A 19212-nucleotide genomic window follows, 5' to 3' on the forward strand; every position below is an offset into this window, starting at 1 on the left:
TCACATATTTCTGACTTGCTGCATGCGGCTCTTCTACTAAAACATTTTGCCGACCCCTGTTCTAGTGGAACATGGGAAGATCTTTGATATTTACAGATACATGTGGCAAGAACTTCGTGATCGCATGCAATTTGAAAACTAATACACAAACTCATAGTGAAGAGCTGCCATGTTATTGTAAAACATGTGGGAAGAGTTTCGCTAAAGCATGTTATTTGAAAAGCCATTAAACTCGTACGGGTAAAAATTTTGACAAACATGTAGGGAAAGTTGCTATCGCAGTATTAAAAAGATATACAAACTCAAACTGTGGAGTTGGCAAATTTTTGTAAAACACGTGGGATGAACTTTTGACAGCCTGTAATATGAAAAGGTCAACAGGAATTCAAAGAAGAAGAAAGGAAAGTTCGTATTCAAGATGGACCATATTACATTGAAACACGAGGAAAGAGCTAAGCGATATCGTAAAATTTGAAATAAAATAAACAATCTCATGCCAAGAAAAGGCCGTATTTTTGCGAAACATGTTGAAAGAGCTCTCTGAAAGCAATTAGTTTGAAAAAGACATGTACAAATTTGTAGAAGAGTAAAGCCATATTCTTGTGAACATGTAGAAAGAGATTTGCGTTAGCGTGTAATTTTAAAAAGGCAAACACAAACTATTTTGTAAAACTTGTGGGAAGAAAAGTCGTTTTCTTATTAAACTGTCGGAAAAAATTAGCTATAGCATGCAATTTGAAAAGTCATACGTGCACGCTGGGGGAAAGGTCGTAATTTTGTGTGAAATATTTGAAAAGAGCTTTTTTTAGAGCTTTTTAGAGGAAAAGTTTAAAAAGACCTGCACGAATTCTGGAAGGAAAAGTCATATTTTTAGATGCGCAAAGAGGTTTGAAAATGCATACTGGGGCATACTGCATACTCATGCTGGGGAAAGGCCCTGTTTTTAATAAACATGTGGGGAAAGCTCCATGACAAAATATAATATCAAAAAACATACCATATCAAACTGGGAAGTAGACGTAATCTTGTGAAAAATGTGGGAAGAGCTTTTCTAAAGCATGAAATTTGAAAAGATCCACACGAAATCATAGATGTTGATACCTATATTTTTGTAAAATATAGGAAAAGTTTTTGAGAGCGGGTATTTTAAAAAGGCATAACAGAATCATGCTGGGGAACGGTCGTACGTAAAGTATTTGAAAAAAGCTTTTAGGAGTGTATAGTTTGAAAAGGCACACATGAAATCTTTGAAAGGGAAAGTCATATTCGTGATATAGATGTGGGGAGAGATTCGCGATTGCGTGTAATTTGGAAAAAGCATACAAAAAATTCATACAGGGGAGGGGCCGTATTCTTGTGAAACATGTGGAAGAAATTTTCAAAACCTCGTAATATTTGAATAAGCATGAATAAACTCATACTTGGGTGACAACAAGATTTTTGTGAAACATTTGAAAAAGCCTTTTAAGACGGTGTAAATACTTATACACACATTCATAAAAGGGGAAAGCCAAATTCTTGTAAAATATGCGAGATGCCTTTTTAGGGCTCACACAATTTATAAACAGGTAAAGTCATTTAGGAGAGCGAGTCATTTGAAAGAGCATACACACACTCATTCTGTGGGGCTTCATTCTTTATAAACATGTGGAATGAGATTCGTGATAGCTGTAATTTAAAAATCTAGCTTTGCGTTGATATCGTGTAATTTGAGATGTCCTAAACAAAGTTTTCCTAGAGAGAGACCTTAATATTGTGAAACGTGTGGGACGAGTTTCAACATGGCGTCTAATCTGGAAAGTCATAAATGATCAAAGTCGTTTTGGAATGAAGCCATATTTTTGTGAAACTTGTGGTAAAAACTTCTATAGCGTGTAATTTGAGAAAGCATTAACAAACTTAATGCCATATTTTTGTGGAACATGTAGTAAGAGATTAATGAAATTGTGCAATTTGATAATTCATACACAAACTCATACTGAGAAAACTCCATAATATTGTGAAACATGGTGGGAAGAAATTTGCAATAGCGAGTATTTGGATGAAATACATAAACTAGGGAGAAGCCGTGAAACAGTTGGTAAACTTTTTAAAAACATATAATTTAAATAGGAATAAACAAAATTATACTGGCAAAAGACCGTATTCTTGTGAAACAAGGAAATAACTTTTTAAGAGCATGCAGGTTGAAAATACAGACAGCACTTTAAAGAGTTTTTTTAAAGCTAGTCATCTGCCAAAGCAGGGGTGTGCAACCTTTTTTGTAGGCGGGCCAGATATCAATAACTGTGTAAAACCGCGGGCCGCACCTTCATTTAACATAGGCTTTCTATTAGTTGCAGACACAAAATAGTGTCTTCTTGCTATTGACGTTATGACATTATTAGGGGTCCTTGTAGAAATATGAGTTGAAACGCATAAAATTCCGAAAACTATTATTCGGTTTCATTGACACACCAAATTTTAAAGAAATCAGTGAGAATGTGCTGCTGGATTATTTTCCCGTCTACTTTTATCCAAATTTGCTTTAATGAAACACCTAGCAATTCGGTATCCATTTCGAAGTCTTCGTCTCTCAGCCGGTTTGTTTCAAATGTGGAATGTTATCTTGGTTAAGATGTTTTCGGTAACAATCGCCAGGATTCATTTCCAAATATTTTTCTGTCAAATCTTATTCTAAATTAGATTTAGACAAAATCAAATTATAGGCTGAAACCAAACTACGTTAGCTACTTACTACTAGTATCTGCTAACATTTAATTTTTTTTTTCGTTTTTTTTCACTGGTTTCCAATTGCCTAATTTTCAATTGCCCGTTCTTATTAATCCATTAGTTTACTCCGCACTTTCCTGAAATTGCTCGCTGCCCAGCAAATGACAACTTTGTGATTCGCGTTGTTCGTTTTGCTGTTAGGACATCGAGTCATATGCATAGATAATAAATTTGATATAAGCTTTGCAACGCCAAGGGAACCCTATTAAACCTAATTGAAAACTGGACGCACATCATTCAAAATTGGCGCTTCTCTGTGAGCCGCACAATTTTCTTTTCCGGCCGCATTTAGCACGCGGGCTGCACTTTGCACACCCCTGTGCTGAAGCATAAACAAACTCTTACTGGGAAAAAACAATGTGAGAAGATATTTGGGTACAATTTGAAGTCTTCACGCAAATCACGCAATCATAAGAAAGAAAATCCGAAGATATTCTTGAAAAGCCAAATTATTACGAAACATGTGGGATGGGCTTTTATACAGCATGTAACATGAAAAAACAAACACAAACTGTGAAAAGGCAATATTTAATATTAAACAAAATCTTCGTAACAGCCTGTAACATTAGAAAAATTTTTTAAATTCAAACTGGAGACTTTGAATTAGGTTGCGCGAGACTAACCCCCTATGCTCTTATGCTAGTGGGTCCGTATGCATATACTGCAAGGATGCTGTAGCTGGAATAAACATGACTATACTATGCAATTAAAAGATCAAACTTGAGAGTTGCCGTATTTTGCAAAAACATGCGGGATTATCTTTTCGAGCATGTAATTTGAAAAAGTCTACATAACAAGGAAAGCCAAATTCTTGTGAAACTATGTGAAAAGAGCAATATGGAGAGGTTCTTGGCATGAACTAACTTATCCTGGAGAAGCCATAATATTGAGAAACATGTAGGAACGGCTTCTCTATAGGATCTAATTTAAAAAGACGTAAACAAACTAATTAAAGGAAGAGTCCGTATTCTTGTGAAACGTGTGGAAAGGGATTCTCGATAGGGAGCAGTCTAAGAGGCCATATACAAATTCCAGACGGAGTTAGACTATATTCTTGTTAAACATGCGGGAAAAAATGGGCAATAGCATGTAATTTGAAAATGGCATACAAAAATTCATATGGGGTAGAGGTCGTACTGCAGTGAAACATCAAGCAAGAGCTTCGCGATAGCGTGTATTGAAAAAAAAAACATACTTATACTGGGAGCGGTATTATTGTGAATTTGGTTACAGATTTTTGAAAGCGTCTAATTTGAATAGGCATAAACAAATCATACTTGGGGAAGATCGTAAGCTTGTGAAACATGTGGGAAGGCCTTTTTTAAAAGCAAATATAGTGAATTAGGCTAACATAAACTCATACTGAAAAGATTTTCACAATATCGTGAAACATGTGGATAGAGCTTCAATATGGTGTGTAAATTGAGAAGACGTAAATAAACTAATTCTGTGGGAAGGCCAAATTTTTCAATTCCGAAGTGCAGTAGATTTTTGTTGGAGTGGTTTTTAAAAATTTAAAAGTAGAAAACTAAGTCGACTTTAAGTAAATAGTAAGCGTCAAAGATTACCAAAAAATATATAGAATCGAATTCATTGAAAAAACAACACATGGGAAGAGATTTCTGAGAGCGATTAGTTTGTAAAGACATACACAAATCCATAGAAAAAGGGAAAACCATATTTCTGTGAAATCTGTGAAAAGAGCTTATGGAGAGCTAATTGTTTGAATAGACAGACAAATATTTATAGAAGAGAAAGCCATATTCTTGCAAACTATATGGAATTTTTAAACCAATTCATTTAACCAATTAATGATTAGTTAACCAGGTATTTGTTTTGTTATGCACAGACTTTATATACAATGAAGCCGCACGCGACCAGCGGCTGGTGTGAACCACCCTACGACAACGAGGCGCCTACGACCAGCAATCCTCACACTCATTCATCCTCCACGTGACTCGAACCTGCGATTCACGCAGGGTAATTAGAAGAGCGTTGGCAAACTCGTACCCGGGTATTTTCATATTTATCCTGGAGTAGAAAAGACGTATTATTATCCACTACAAACATCTCGTCTAGTTACCAATATGACACTAATTTGTCACGTAGTCATCTCAGATGCATTGACAGGATGATGGATAAAACCGGGCATCAGAGGTTTACAATTAGGCTAACCATGTATATGAAACAAAACGCGACAGGGCAAGTTTTCTAGACTGACTAATATACATATTGGTAATGTTCTTATTGGTAATGTTGAAATCATTGGAAAACTACTTGTTGTACAGAATTTTAAATAATTCGGTTGCAGTACAGTTAACGCCAGATGCTGAATTGACGTTGACGCGATATGATTCTAACCCAGCGCTCTGAATGTCGAGGTGAAGTAATTTAACCAAGCCAATATGTTAAAACTCCATCTTGGGTTACCAGCCCGATTTGGACTACTCAATCCAAGTTCTCTACGAAAAAAATCCACTGAATCCAGGTCTTCTGATAACAGCGACTCTTCAGTCTTCTCTCCAGCGTCTATTTCAAGTTAGTTTGCCACTGTAGCGGGGTGACCACATGCCCATCCGGAGCCTCCTGATGGCGAGAGTCTGGCAATGCCTTATAATTCCAACTGCGTGGTGCAAATACCGGATAGGAGTAGTATATCAGGTTGCCCAGAACTGGAGACTTGCACATGTCCTGCTTTTTGAGCAGATATTAGAGTATTTGCGTAGAGGGGGGTATTTAAATCTCCTAGTCCAGGGGTTCTCAAACTCTCAGTGTCGCGGAGCCCCTAAAAAGGTTGACTATTATTCGCGGAGCCCCAAAAGAAATGTTAAAATTGTAGCTTTCCGATAAATATTCCTGAGTAAGGTAAAAGTACTTAAATTAAATGCTAAACCTTTTTTTAATGGGGTTAATGCAAGTCATAAATAAATCAAAATTTCAAAGATAAATTATATATAGGCCTACTCTTACTAAAGCTGTAAATTTGACACTTGACAAACATATTAATAAACTAGGGGTCGAATCTTTTCCCTTTTGACATTTTCGGAAGACTTAAAAGGCCGCTAATAACGTGCGCGATTGCATTTTGTTACAATCACCGATAGTTTTCGTCAGCATGGCATGATTTTAAACATCTTTACGCCGGTGTTTATTCTACCTAAATCAAAAATTTTCTTCGGCATATGCATGTATTGTTCCACAATGGCGACGATAATTGCTTTTTTGTTCTCGTGGGGAATTATGAGTTCAATGTGAAAAACATGTTACCATATAGTCATCGGCGACGAAATGCTAAAATTAAAAATTAATAATAAAGAGGTAAATCCGCAACTCAAATTTCTTGATTGAAAAACGGCATTCTAAAATATTAAAACTTAAAATAAAAGATCACACTATAAGTTTGGTTTTAGCAGACTCACGTCAGATTAAAAATGCTTTTATAGGCATTGTAAATAACAAAATTTGGTGTAATGTTAGGTTTTCTTTGGTTATTCATCGTATAGTAACTGCGAAATCGAAACACAGTCAATTGTGTGCGCGATTTACCTTTTTTTTTTTCTGAAACTACCGACGGATCCGCATGCATTAAAATAAATTTCAATCGTATTTTGCCCAGATCTTGTGATTTTTTAAACGGCGATATCTTGCTTAATAATGATCTCGAGTGCAAAAGAACAAATCAAGTTTGACAAATTCCAAGATCGCAAAAATACCACTCTAATTTATTTATAGTTGGCAGTTTATCGCGTATTTTATGTTATTTTAGAATAATATTCTTTCATTTTAGTAATCCTAATAGTAATCTCGAATGAAACTTGAGTAACTATGAGTACAATTGAATTATTACGACAAGACACTTTAAATGCTCGCATCGGCCACACATTGAATATTTCACGCAACAGAAATCTCCTTATCCGTTTTTTATAATCGCAAAGAATGTTGCGCGGAAATTTCCGATTCAAATCCCCGCCTCTTGAGAATCCTGGCTGCGCTCCAGCTTATAAATAATGTCATTTTTTAATTCCTCCTCTTTGCCATATTTCGAGGCTATATTGTTGTCAAATTTTATCAAAGCTGTTATTGCTTCTTTGAACAGTTATAAAACTAGTCATTATTTTGAAATGTAATCGAATAGCTCGCGGAGCCCCTGGGTTTCTCTCGCGGAGCCCTGGGGCTCCGTACGGAGCACTTTGAGAACCTATGTCCTAGTCGATAAGACCTTGACATGTTAAAACAGAACTGGGAGAGAGAAAGAATTGTGTTTTGTTTAAACGGGGGTGGAATCGCTTGTATAATCGATAAGACCTCGGCGACCTGGGGAGAAAGAAAAATCGCGATATTGTTCAAACGGAGGAGCTATCAATCGTATTTTTGCTCTCTTAATTGCCAACTGAACCGAGGGAGAGAAAAATCTAACTGATTAATCTGAGGATTATCAAAAAAAAATATTGAACAGGTTTGTAAGTGATTATATTGAAGTATATTTACGAATAGTAGAAAACACATTACCACCCACAGGCACAAATACACATATAAAAGAATATAGGCACAGTGGTATATTAAAAAAAAATTGTAAATTGTAGATACTAAAAACGTTCATGCCAGAGATTCATATACATTTCAAACCAACATGTTAGTGGGACAATACAGTCCGAATAGCGTGTATCACCGGCATTCTTCCCTTTCCTCTCATACCTCCTAGCTCGGTAAATGATACGGACGCAAAATGGTCCCGTTAAGAGTCGGGATCGCTATCTGTCCACTCCTAAAACTCCAACGCCTGTAGAAAAAAAAAACATTACGTGAACCACATTGATTGAAATAGCTTTTAAATTATATATATATTTTAACTAAACATACTTTCAGTATAGCTTCTGTGTAGATGGGAATTTGTGGTTTGTTCATTTTTTCAATTGATTTTATAAAATTAAAGAATATAATATGAACTGTAAAAATAACAGAATGGGGATTAAAATAAAAGCACGTAAATGAGAAGAGAAAGATAACATAATGGGAAGTAAATATAAAGTGTAGTTCGAGAAAATATGTATGGAAAGGTTAGGTGAAGAAAACTTGGATGTAAAGTAGAAATAATAGATAAAATTATAACATCTGATATACACTTTTGAAGAACACTTTATTGAATGTAAAAACATGGTGTAACTAAATTAACAAAGGGCTGGTAGAAATTCCATTGCTGTGAACTCTTCTCTTCACGTAAAAGTAAGGCAATTCATTTCGGTATTGTTCATATATGTACGTTTTGTTTTTATATAGTTTATAGTTAACATTAAACCCACCAGTTGGATTTTTAGAGAAGAGAACATTTCGCATTTTATCAAACGTTATATTCTGATGAATATTTTGTAGACCTTTCGTGGCGAATTTAGAAGTATTATCACCTTGACAAAAATATGTTTTGGCACAAAGACAACGAACGTTTCGCCGGAAAATTCAACTTTGTTTCAAACTTAAACTGTTTTGTACAACATTCATGTGTATCGTCAAATGGTATTAAGTTGGTTTTATTTAAAAATGAACTCGTACGATGAGTTCCACATGATCTAGAGCAGTGGTTTTCAACCTTGTACTGACCGCGAACCACTTTACCGTTTTTACTCCGGCCGCGTACCACCGAAAAAGCCCCTTTTTAGCGGGGGGAAACAATGGCATTTATGAGAGCATTTTATAAAGTGGCACTTCATCTTTTGTGACCTAATTCACTAGACGGACGAAAACATGCTCATCTCAATTTGTTCGTGGACAATAGCAGGCGAAGGCAATTTCTAAAAACTGGACTGGTCCATAGCACGTGTCTTCGACTCTTGACCCTAGCAAAAATTCTTCCTATACTTTACTATTGCAAAAAATTTTATACTTATTTTGAGAGCGTTTTGATGTGTTGGCGTTTATAAGCTGGTTTACGTGTTTGAAACCGTCATTTGTATTAATATTAATCAACCACGTGTCGCTTACGGGCACTGATAACTTAGTTTAGTCTATCCCGCAGCGCTTCCCAACCTTTTCTGATCGCGGACTATTTTTTCACGGACGAAAACCTTTGGGGACTCAACGTGCGTTTATTGCAACCGTACTCTGTGTGAAGAAGTATTAATAAAACCAAACACAAAAGAATATTAACAAAGTTCAAAATCGGAAATTCGCAGCAATTACGCGTTTGTTAGTGTACAAATGGCCTGTTCTGTTGCACAATATTCAATCGATGACAACGACGAGAATTCAAATTGTCTTTCTATTTTAATTTACTGTTTTCATGATCACTCGCGGCTGCCTCGACTTATGACAAGCTGAAAGCATTACTTCTTTAATATGCCACGACAATTTGCGAACATGATAGTGTGAGAATATATTGCCCGATTATATTTAGTTTTAATACATATGTTTTGCGATCTTGGAATTTGTTATCGCCGTTAGAAAAATTCTACTATCTGCTATAAATTTCCAGAAAGTACAATATGATTTAGTACTTATTAAAAATATAATTAAAGTATATTAGTAAATCAAGAAAAATATTCATCGACTTGCTTTGTAAGTGGAACCCTTCATAACACTCCGTAAGTCTGGTGATTTGTTTCAAACATACATTTCTGATGGACTTTTGGAAAAATATAAATAGGACTTTCACCATTTTTCGGATTGGACAAACATAGAAACGTGTAAAAAAATTTTCTGTAAATAATTAATATAAAACATTGTACTATAATACAACGTCATTTACAACACAAAATGTAGTTTTATTCGAATATGTTAAGATTACCTTATTTCAAATCTTTGACACGCGTTAAACTATTTAGATCACAGTACAAAATTAAACGAGAGAGATTGCCTTGTGTGAAATCTTTAAAACACACCTTGAACTATTTAGATCACATTACAAAATCTAATAGGATAATCAGCAGCTCAGTTATAACCGATATTCTAAGAAAAATCTGATCTTACTGTAAAAACTCAGAAATTATGTACTGTGAAAATATGCTAAAAGAGTGTGAAATTTTGACACACGTTAAATTATTTAGATCACAGTACTAGTCAAACAGGAGAAATTGCCTGGTGTCAACTCTTTTCGGCGGCACTGGAATTGTACTATTTTTGTATCTTGTCTAGGTATTGCATATGCATTGGTGTGTGTGCATTGGAGTCTGGGCCCTAATTCACCCAATAGTCAGATCATGTTTCTCGACTCCAACCACCACTGCGTATGTGAACTGTGCTGCGGATTTGTGGTACTCAACAAGTAACATTATAGGGAAAGATTATTAATTTGGACAAACATTTTTAAATACATAGAATTTCGTCAATACTAATTATTAGCTTTTTTCTATGTATTTAAAAATGTTAGATTTAGGTTTGTCATCGTCCGAATTAGTTTACGGATCCTCTTTACGGTTACCTGGAGAATTTCGTCAATACTAATTATTAGCCTTTTTCTATGTATTTAAAAATGTTTGTCCAAATTAATAATCTTTCCCTATAACATAAAGTGAACTGCAAGTAGCTTCAAAGCATATAAAATAGTTTAATACCTGTATACCTACTTTTGGGCCACCACCTACTTTTGGGACACTCTGTATATATATTATTTATTGTTGTAGTTCAGCTGTTCAGTGAACCGAGGACTGGAGAATGGTTGAACCGCCAATGGTTTATGTTACAGATTTTACCATAATTTATATACCTTGGTGCAACATTAAGTGGTGCTCCATGCCGTAGGTATAAAGAACTGTAAAAGATTAAACCTGTTATTTCTTACTATGTAATTTATAATAACGTCATATGACAAATTACAAAATTAAATTAATCTGACTATTTTTAAATCTATAGACTAGTGTCAATCAGTATTGTGAAAGCTATGTCGGAGATCTTGGTTACTTTTTCTAACAATTTAGGATAGTTATAGCGGTCAGATGTTTATATTGCTAATAGTTGGCCCAGCCATACTGATATGTGGTGAAAGGAAGTTGAATTCGAAAATTAAATAAGCTTACATGCTTAATTTCAAAATGTTCAAAACAGTATGAATATCTTGGTAGAGGCCAAATCATATATTTACCACTTTATTTTATGCTGTATTGTAGGAAAATAAAATAAAAATTATGGCAAATATAAATTTTAATGTCAAAGCCGTATGGCGGCATGAAGATATAAAGTCACTGCATGCAGCTGTCATGGCTGTGGATGTGGCAAATGTTATAGACAGAAGAAGCGCTCGAAAAAGAGTCATTTTTGAACGAGTCCAGTGTCTCATAGAGGCGAGTGGACAGCATTTCACAGTGTAAGTAACTAACCTCATAGTAATTTTAATGAGTTATTTTCAGAAGTCACAGTTGTGTTGATATTTGTTAAAAATACATTTGACTGTATTTGATATAATGAATTATTTAGAATCTAGTTTTAAGGTACAAAATTAGTTTAAAGAAAGCTTGAACAAAATTTATTTGCCTTTGAAAGATGACGTTAATGAAGTTTTAAACATTTTAACAAAATGTTACAATTCTCAATTGTCAGACTAAGCAAATATATAAGAAAGGGTCTTATATGAATGTGCACTTGTGGTAAAGTAATTAGATGAACAATATATTCACTGAGCCTAATTGATGCTATTTTCACAGATAAATCCATATGTGAATTTGACTATCCCAATACTAAAACTATTTATTTCAGTAGTATCTTTGCGATTACTTTACTAATATAATTCAAAAACTGTTTACAGTGCTCAATGTGCCGGCAAGTTGAAAAAACTTAAAATGGAATATCAAAAGATTTTGGCTTCTTTAAATAAGTCCGGTGCAGCAGGATATGGTGAAATTACATGGCCATACTTTGACGAAATGAATTTAATACTGGGACATCGACCACGAAATATTGTAAGAACAGCGCGTCTCATTTTCTGCTCATAACAGATATTGGTGGAATGAATTTTCTTGCTGTTTTAGGTTCTGCAGCCTGGTACATCAGGTGGCATCGATTCTTCAGGTATTTGCAGCTATGACATATTTTGCCCGATTTTACTCTTATTGCGTGTTGTTGAACGTTTTACCAAAATAATTCAAAAGTGTGGTGAATCACCACTGCTGACACACTTTAAATTTTCCCATTCTGTAGACTTAAAATTGGCTGTTTATAAAGGTTTTTGCTCTTAATGTAATGCTAAATTGTACCATATCAATTATTGAATTGCACTATGCATTTTAGCAATACCCCTTCTATATTAAAAATATTGTAGGCTAATAATGACTACTGATGTGAATATTTCAGAGATTGAATCACAAGAAGTTGTGGAAATTGAAGGTAGGGATTGCATTCATTACAAGTTGATTAAGAAATAGTTAAGCTTTTATTTAAGGAATAATTGGGAATATTTTAGTACAGAACTTGTCAATTTTAAATCATTAGCATTTAATATTAATACTTATAGCAAAATCTTTATTTTAGTAAAAAGTGGGATAGATTCAGATAATTAATTTTTATCATGCACCGTTTTTTTTTATGTCAGCATCAGTTTCATTTTGTTTTACTTCTTGCATCATCACTTCCCATATAATTTCTAAATGCTGTATCTGGCAGCATAGTAATTTGTTCGTTCTTGATCATTCTTGCTCGCAACTATTATAACTTGTAGAACTGTGTAATGAATCGAATGATTTGGAATTATGATACCGTATGATTTATGGATTGTGACTTTATTATTTAGAACAGAGTGAAATACAAGTTGCAGACTCTCCTCAGGATGACTTTGCAACAGAAACAGACAATACAAATGATGAAGGTATGTTATAAACTCTGGAATAAAACATTTTATTTTTGGCAAACTACACTTAACAGAAATTAACACAAGTTATTTTGGAGCTCCTTAAGTATGTGAACCAAGATGGCGCACAACCTAAATATAGTATGTGTACCAGGCTAGGGTTCAGGTTGTGCGCCATCTTGGTGCACATACTTTGGGAGCACCGTTTTTTTTTATGTCAGCATTAGTTTCAATCTGATCATATGCCAATAAAGCATTATCGTCCGATTTAAAACCAATTTTCAGAAACAGCAGAAACTTCAACTGTCGAAGAAAACCAGATACAAGGTACATATGATAAATTTCCTCACCAACTTATCAACCACACTAGCCATACATATTTATTTGACTGCTGTTCTTTCAGGCAAATTATTTGTTTTGGGAAGGTGTGTGCCAAAGACAAGTGTGCCTGTTTGTTGTTACAGAGTGTAAACCATCACCAGAGTCGAGATTCATAAAACCTTGAATGACACGACTCGGACTGGCGAATTAGTCCTTTGGTCACATTTCTTTCCCTGTCTTTAATGTCTCTGTTTTCAGGTGAAAATGGCGGTTTCAATTCTTCGGGGGAATCGTCTTCAAATGTTCTACTTCAAGGTTAGCAACTTGAATAAATACTGTCTAGAGCAGCAAAATCACGAACTAATATGGACGAAACCATTTTACATTTTTTGTTTATTCTACAAGTTATTCTTAAAACCTTGAATGACACGACTCGGACTGGCGAATTAGTCTTTTGTCGGCATTTCTTTCCCTGGGTTTAATGTTTCTGTTTTCAGGTGAAAATGGCGGTTTCAATTCTTCGGGGGAATCGTCTTCAAATGTTCTACTTCAAGGTTAGCAACTTAAATAAATACTGTCTAGGCCAACAAAATGACTAACTGATACGGACGAGACCGTTTTAAATTTTTTGTTTATTTTAGAAGTGAAATTAGCTCTAACTGTAAATGGATTGTTTCATTCCTCAAACAGGAACAAGTCAACGATCATTTAGGAGAAAAGGGGCAGTTGCAGACAAGGGAACAAGTAAGAAAAATAGTTTTACCAATAGATGATTATCTACAGAAAGCCGATTATTCCAGATTAAATTTTTTTTAGATTGTGTCTCAAAGTATCAATAAATATGAGTGTATTAGTAAAATGGTTGCTGTAAAACACAGAATTCTTAGTTGATGTAGTAGGTAAGTGCAGAAATTCACAATCTTTAATACAGTTCAGCAGAAATGAACAGAATAAGAGATAAATGACCAACAGGAATTTGTTTAATTTTGTGCAGGGGAACTAGAAAATGCAGTGAAGCTGATGATGGAAAGCAATAAGAAACAAGCAGAGGAAGACAGAGCTGCAGCCAAGGAAGATTTGGAAGCGCTGATAACTGCCATTAATCAAAACACTGCTAAAGTTATAGAGGCGATCAGCAAGGCTCGCGAGTGGTTTACAGCATTATGAAATCTTGCAGTTGACATAGCTTTTCAGACTTGTCCAGTCAGAACTTAAGATTTTCATTGTTAATAATTTCTACTGTCCCATTCTTGATAATATTAGAATCTAGTCTGTAGTAGATGTGGGAAATTCTCCCATAAGTTGGTACATAGCGCATCCCTTGTTTGATCAGCAACGGCAACCCTTCTTTCATTTTGTCTTTGTTCCATGCCCCTTGTTTGATCGGCATCCCTCCTGTCATTTTAACTTGGTTCCTGCATGGCTGATTCGCAATCATCAATTATCAGGGGTGTCTGGTCGTTTTCCAAAATGTTGTGCAATATGCAGCATGTGGCTACAACATGGGGAACAAACTCCAGGCTGACTGGGACTGCATTTTTTAGAATGCGCCAACGTGCTTTTAATATTCTGAATGAATTTTCGATAATGACTCGACTGCGGTAGTTGTTGAACGAAGTTTGTTGTAGAGTCAGTGCACCTGTGTATGGTTTCATCAACCATTGCAGATTCGGATACGCTGCATCCCCAAGTATAACTAGGGGGAGTAATGTGCCATTTATATCAATGGGTGCCTGTAAGAATAACAAGTTTACTAAGTGTTAGCGGCGGTGTGTGGATTATCGTGCTAAGTGTTAGGAATACGCTTGCCACCGCACCTCTGATTACTATGCGGGGATAGTTATGTGCGAGAGGATTGCTGGACTCCTCGTCGCCATAGGTTGGTTCACATAATCGCTGGTCGGTTACGCCTTCCTCCACCATCAAGTCCATGTCTCCAAAAACAAATAACTAACTAATCCCATACCCGACACGGAATAGTTACCGGACGAGAGACCGTGGTTCGCCATATGGTTAAGCCGTCTTATCTGATTTTCTCTCCCCCAGGATAAATATGTAAATCTTATCCTAAATAAGTCTCTTTCTCACCTGAGGCAAACTGGTAGATTGTGTGAATATTCCAGAATTTTCCAGTACAAATGAATCATGGCATGAACCAGGCATTCGAATATTGATATCTCGAAATCTGAAAAAAATGTGTACATAGTTACCGATAAAGCATTGGCATCGCTACATTACTGAGTGTGCCTGATTAGTTAAAAGATCTCATAGCATCCTTTCCTTCTCATAGTTTGACAAGAATTGACCTGAACAAGTCACCAACCTGTAAAGGCGATCTGAAAAACTGCAAATAAGAGTAAATAGAAAGCTTGGTTTTCGCCAAACTTTAGAAATCTTTCAACAACAACTGCTTCTTCTCAATCTACCTCTGCAAGTCTAGTCAATATATATTATATATATTGTTCCTCTTAGTGTGCCTATTTCACTCAGATTATGCTAAGACTTGTTTTATGTGGAATAATTTTTCTTTGTTAATATAAACTCTCTAAGTCTTATACGAGATCGTATCAACGATCGTACACTTACTTTCTCAAACGCACAGTGACCGATGGCTGAGAAACACCGAAGATTGAAGCAGTTTTGCTAAATTCGCAGGAAGACGCCAACTGATGAACCGCCACGGCTACGCGTTTGTGGGGTGGAATGAGTTGACGCAACCAGTGTTCATCTGAAAATAGGAATAATTGAATAGTCTGAAAATATAACCATTTTTTAGAATAATAAGTTTCCATCTCACCTGGCTTCATGTCTTCTTCTACGATCTCCACTATTTTTAGAAACGTCGATCGTTTCATGCGAAAGTGTTTTAGCCACTCTGCATCCGAATAGTGGCGATCTATGATCAGCCACCAGTCTAAAAATATAATGGCACCTGCATGATAAAGCAACAGCTGTTAATCAGAAAATTTATTTTGGAAATGTATAACAATATATATTGGAATGCTAGCTACATTTTTTGCTGGCCGAAATAAAGTTAACATTGCTCACAATTTGTTTCCATTATTGAGCCACGATGTAGTAGGGTACCGTACTAGGCCAAGTTTATATTACCTTTTTAGCATCCAGTATTTTCTATTTCTTCTTTTTGGTCTAAATAGCATAGAGAATTTAGCAATATGTCGACGCCTCCGGTTCATCCTTCGTTGATGCTCCCGTTGGAAGAAGCGTTGACATATTGCAAGTATATTAGTCAAATAAATAATAAAAAGAGATACAGGTAAGTCAGCTGCCATATTGTCCATCTAGTTTTAATAAAATAGAAATTCAAGTTATTATATCCTCCTCAACTTATTATCTGCTTTGACTTCTTTTCAGTACGATACTATTACGTGATTACTGTTCGCGCCAAGACTTGCCGGGGAAGCAAACGTTTTCTTGGGTTCGCTCGACCCCAACGATCCCGCTCAACCGCAACGAGCCCGCTTACCATTTGGACATGTAATAGACATCGCTAAGCGGTCTGATAGACCGACGTTGATCATCCCGTTTCGAACCGGTTCTCAAGACCGCATTTGGTGGACATGTAATCAGACCTATTATGTTCCACAGAATTTGCAGTCTTCTACTGCGTAGTCGGCCCAGCAAACGATCAATGGCTCGATAGGAAATTTTTCACCAGGGAATAGCTCAAATTCTGATTCTCAAAATGATCAAACTCCTCGTGACGGGAATATTCCCCAGTTTCACCCTGCTCTCAAGAATAATGATATGACTTTAAACAGAAATCAGTAGCATGGGGGTCCTCAGCTGCTACTGGAAAATGACGAATTTATGCATGGACCATGACTTTGATAATTTGATTTTTTCTTTAAGATTAGCCACTAGCTGGTATGCTATGGTTGATGTGAATGGCATTACTGTACTTTTTCTTATTGATTCTGGTAGTGCTGCTACGCTTATAAATTATGCAGTTTTTTGTTCTATTGGTGGAATGGAGTGTAATTTGTCTTCTTGTGATGTTTGTTTTTAAACTGCCAATGGTACTTCTCTGAAAGCTCGTGGTATGATTGACTTGAAAATTTGTATTGATTCTGTGTGTTCTGTTCAGAGAGTGATTATTGCTGATCTTGTTGCCCCCTATGGTTTTCCTGGTATGGATTATTTCCAAGAGCATGATTGTGTTTTGCATATGTCTGTAGGTCAAATGGAGGGTGATGGTAAAACTGTTTCCCTGACTAAGCCTGTTTCGTCGGTTCCTAGTTGTAGGTAAATGTGTGACTGTTCCCAGAGAGAGTGAGATGGTGATTTATGGTCGTTTGAATTGCCCGTGGACACCCAATAGTGACGTCATAGCTGTGGCAGAGACTGCATGTGTATTTGAAAGCGAGTATGGCCATCGAGGTTTATTTTTATTTCGCGGGGTGGTGGACGCCTCATGCTCTCTAGTGCCTCTCATGGTGGTCAATGTCAGGAAGGAAGCGGTAGAAATACCTGCGGCTTGGCTGATCTGTTTACTATGCCCAAAAGAAAACCTGACTGTCTCTTCTCTGGAACAAGTGGTGCCTGGTGATGTCATGGACACCAGGGAACCACCCGAACATTTAAAGAAGCTCGTCAACGATCCAGAATATTTAACGAATGAACAACGTCAAAGTGTTCATGATTTGCTTGTCGAATTTTAGGATGACCTTCAAATCTAAAATATGTACGTGTTAAACCTTACTAAAAGTTTTGCTCATTTTCTTGATTCTGTAATAAATTTTATTTTTTTTATATTACAATCATTTTATCGTCTGATATGCTGATTATGAAGTCAAAATAAACCTAACTCATACAAAAAGTTCACATCAGCAAATACTTGGCCCACAGATAATAATGTGGAATATGTACATATGTGGCCCACAACAACTACAGGTAAAATTTATAATGCTCATTTGGCTTTATCCAAATTTCACTATAATCTTATCAATGTTGTTTCATTAGGTCCATATTTAGATTTGTCACATCGCAATATAAATGCTGGTTCTTGTACTTACTCTAACAATAATTTTGAAATTAATATTTTTGATAGATTGTCCCGTTGCAAAAATTGCAATTTTAAAATGTTATCGCACTATAATACATTGGGTAATTAGTGTTGACAAATATGGGATATGATATCCATCAATGGGGAACAGATGCACAACACTACCACAACATTTTGTACCAACAATAGACTTTTATTCGAAACGCATCAATGTGATTCATGGAACGCTTTTCGGTTCTACAGTTCCAAATACTCCCTAACTTAAATATCGTTTTGTGGTGGAATTCTGCGTCTAGGACTATTACCGGTTTTATCACGTTGCAATAATGTAGGAGATATTCTTACGAAAATGGCGTAACCGCCACTGTTCTGAAACCCTCAATCTAAAATGCAACGTCCGCAACTCGGCCGATGAGTCAATGATAGGATATAGAGATTGAACTTTATTTCAGCAATACAACCCGAAGAAGCCAATAAAGCGGAGTATTCTGTCTAGAACATTGGCAGATCCCAACACGGGATACTTCATGAAGATCATCATGTTGGATTTTGCTCCAAACTTGGATTGACAAGAGACCCTTGACATAGATCCCCAATTATTATCGCGGCAAAGAACCGGTTACAAAATCATGAGAGGGCGCGAAACATCTGTTGACAAACCAGTATTGATTGGACTGTGTAATAAATTCATTAGGGGAGCAGACATTTGCTGCCAATACACGACTAGGATTTCAGTAGAAAGTCCAGAAAATGGTGGAAGAAGTCTCGTTGATAGAAATATGTGTTACAAAGAGTTTGCATTTTGTATCTGCAGTTGGCCGAACAGACCAAATCTATTGGTTTGCTCAGCTTCCGCGGAGACATCAGTAGTAGATGAAGTTGTCTACGTTTACCAAATGACACCACAAACCGCAATATACCACATTATTCCACAAACTAACGGACAGTTCAGTGACAGGACCGGGGTGGAATCGCTTGTATAATTGATAAGACTTCAGTGGGATAAGATAATGAACATAACTGAAACGGGTGCTCGCTTTATTACTAACTAAACTGAGGGAGTGAAAAAATCTAGCTGATTAATCTGACGAATATATAAAAATATTGAACAGGTTTGTAAGTGATTATATTGAAGTATATGAATAATAGAAAACACAGTATTACAGAAAGGCACAAGCACACATAAAAGATTACAGACACAGTATTATATTTAAAAAAATGTAGATTTTAAGTATTAAAAGCGCTCATCCCGGTGAATAATAAACATCTCAAACCAACATGTTGGTGGTACAACACCAAATACTCCCGCTTGCAGGTCACAATG

At 35.9% G+C, this 19212-nt stretch overlaps 1 protein-coding gene across 1 annotated transcript; it reads left to right on the forward strand.

Annotated features, from left to right (window-relative positions):
• Positions 1–13071: 13071 nt before the first annotated feature.
• Positions 13072–14029, forward strand: LOC120346683 (uncharacterized). Its single transcript, XM_078114357.1, has 4 exons — positions 13072–13177; positions 13360–13416; positions 13553–13606; positions 13857–14029. Exons 1-4 carry the CDS (start codon positions 13105–13107, stop codon positions 14027–14029), a joined length of 357 nt encoding a protein of 118 aa, XP_077970483.1. The 5' UTR covers positions 13072–13104.
• The last annotated feature ends 5183 nt before the right edge of the window (positions 14030–19212 follow it).

The sequence above is a fragment of the Styela clava genome, chromosome 7 (assembly GCF_964204865.1).
Source record: "Styela clava chromosome 7, kaStyClav1.hap1.2, whole genome shotgun sequence".
Classification (NCBI taxonomy): Eukaryota; Metazoa; Chordata; class Ascidiacea; order Stolidobranchia; family Styelidae; genus Styela; species Styela clava.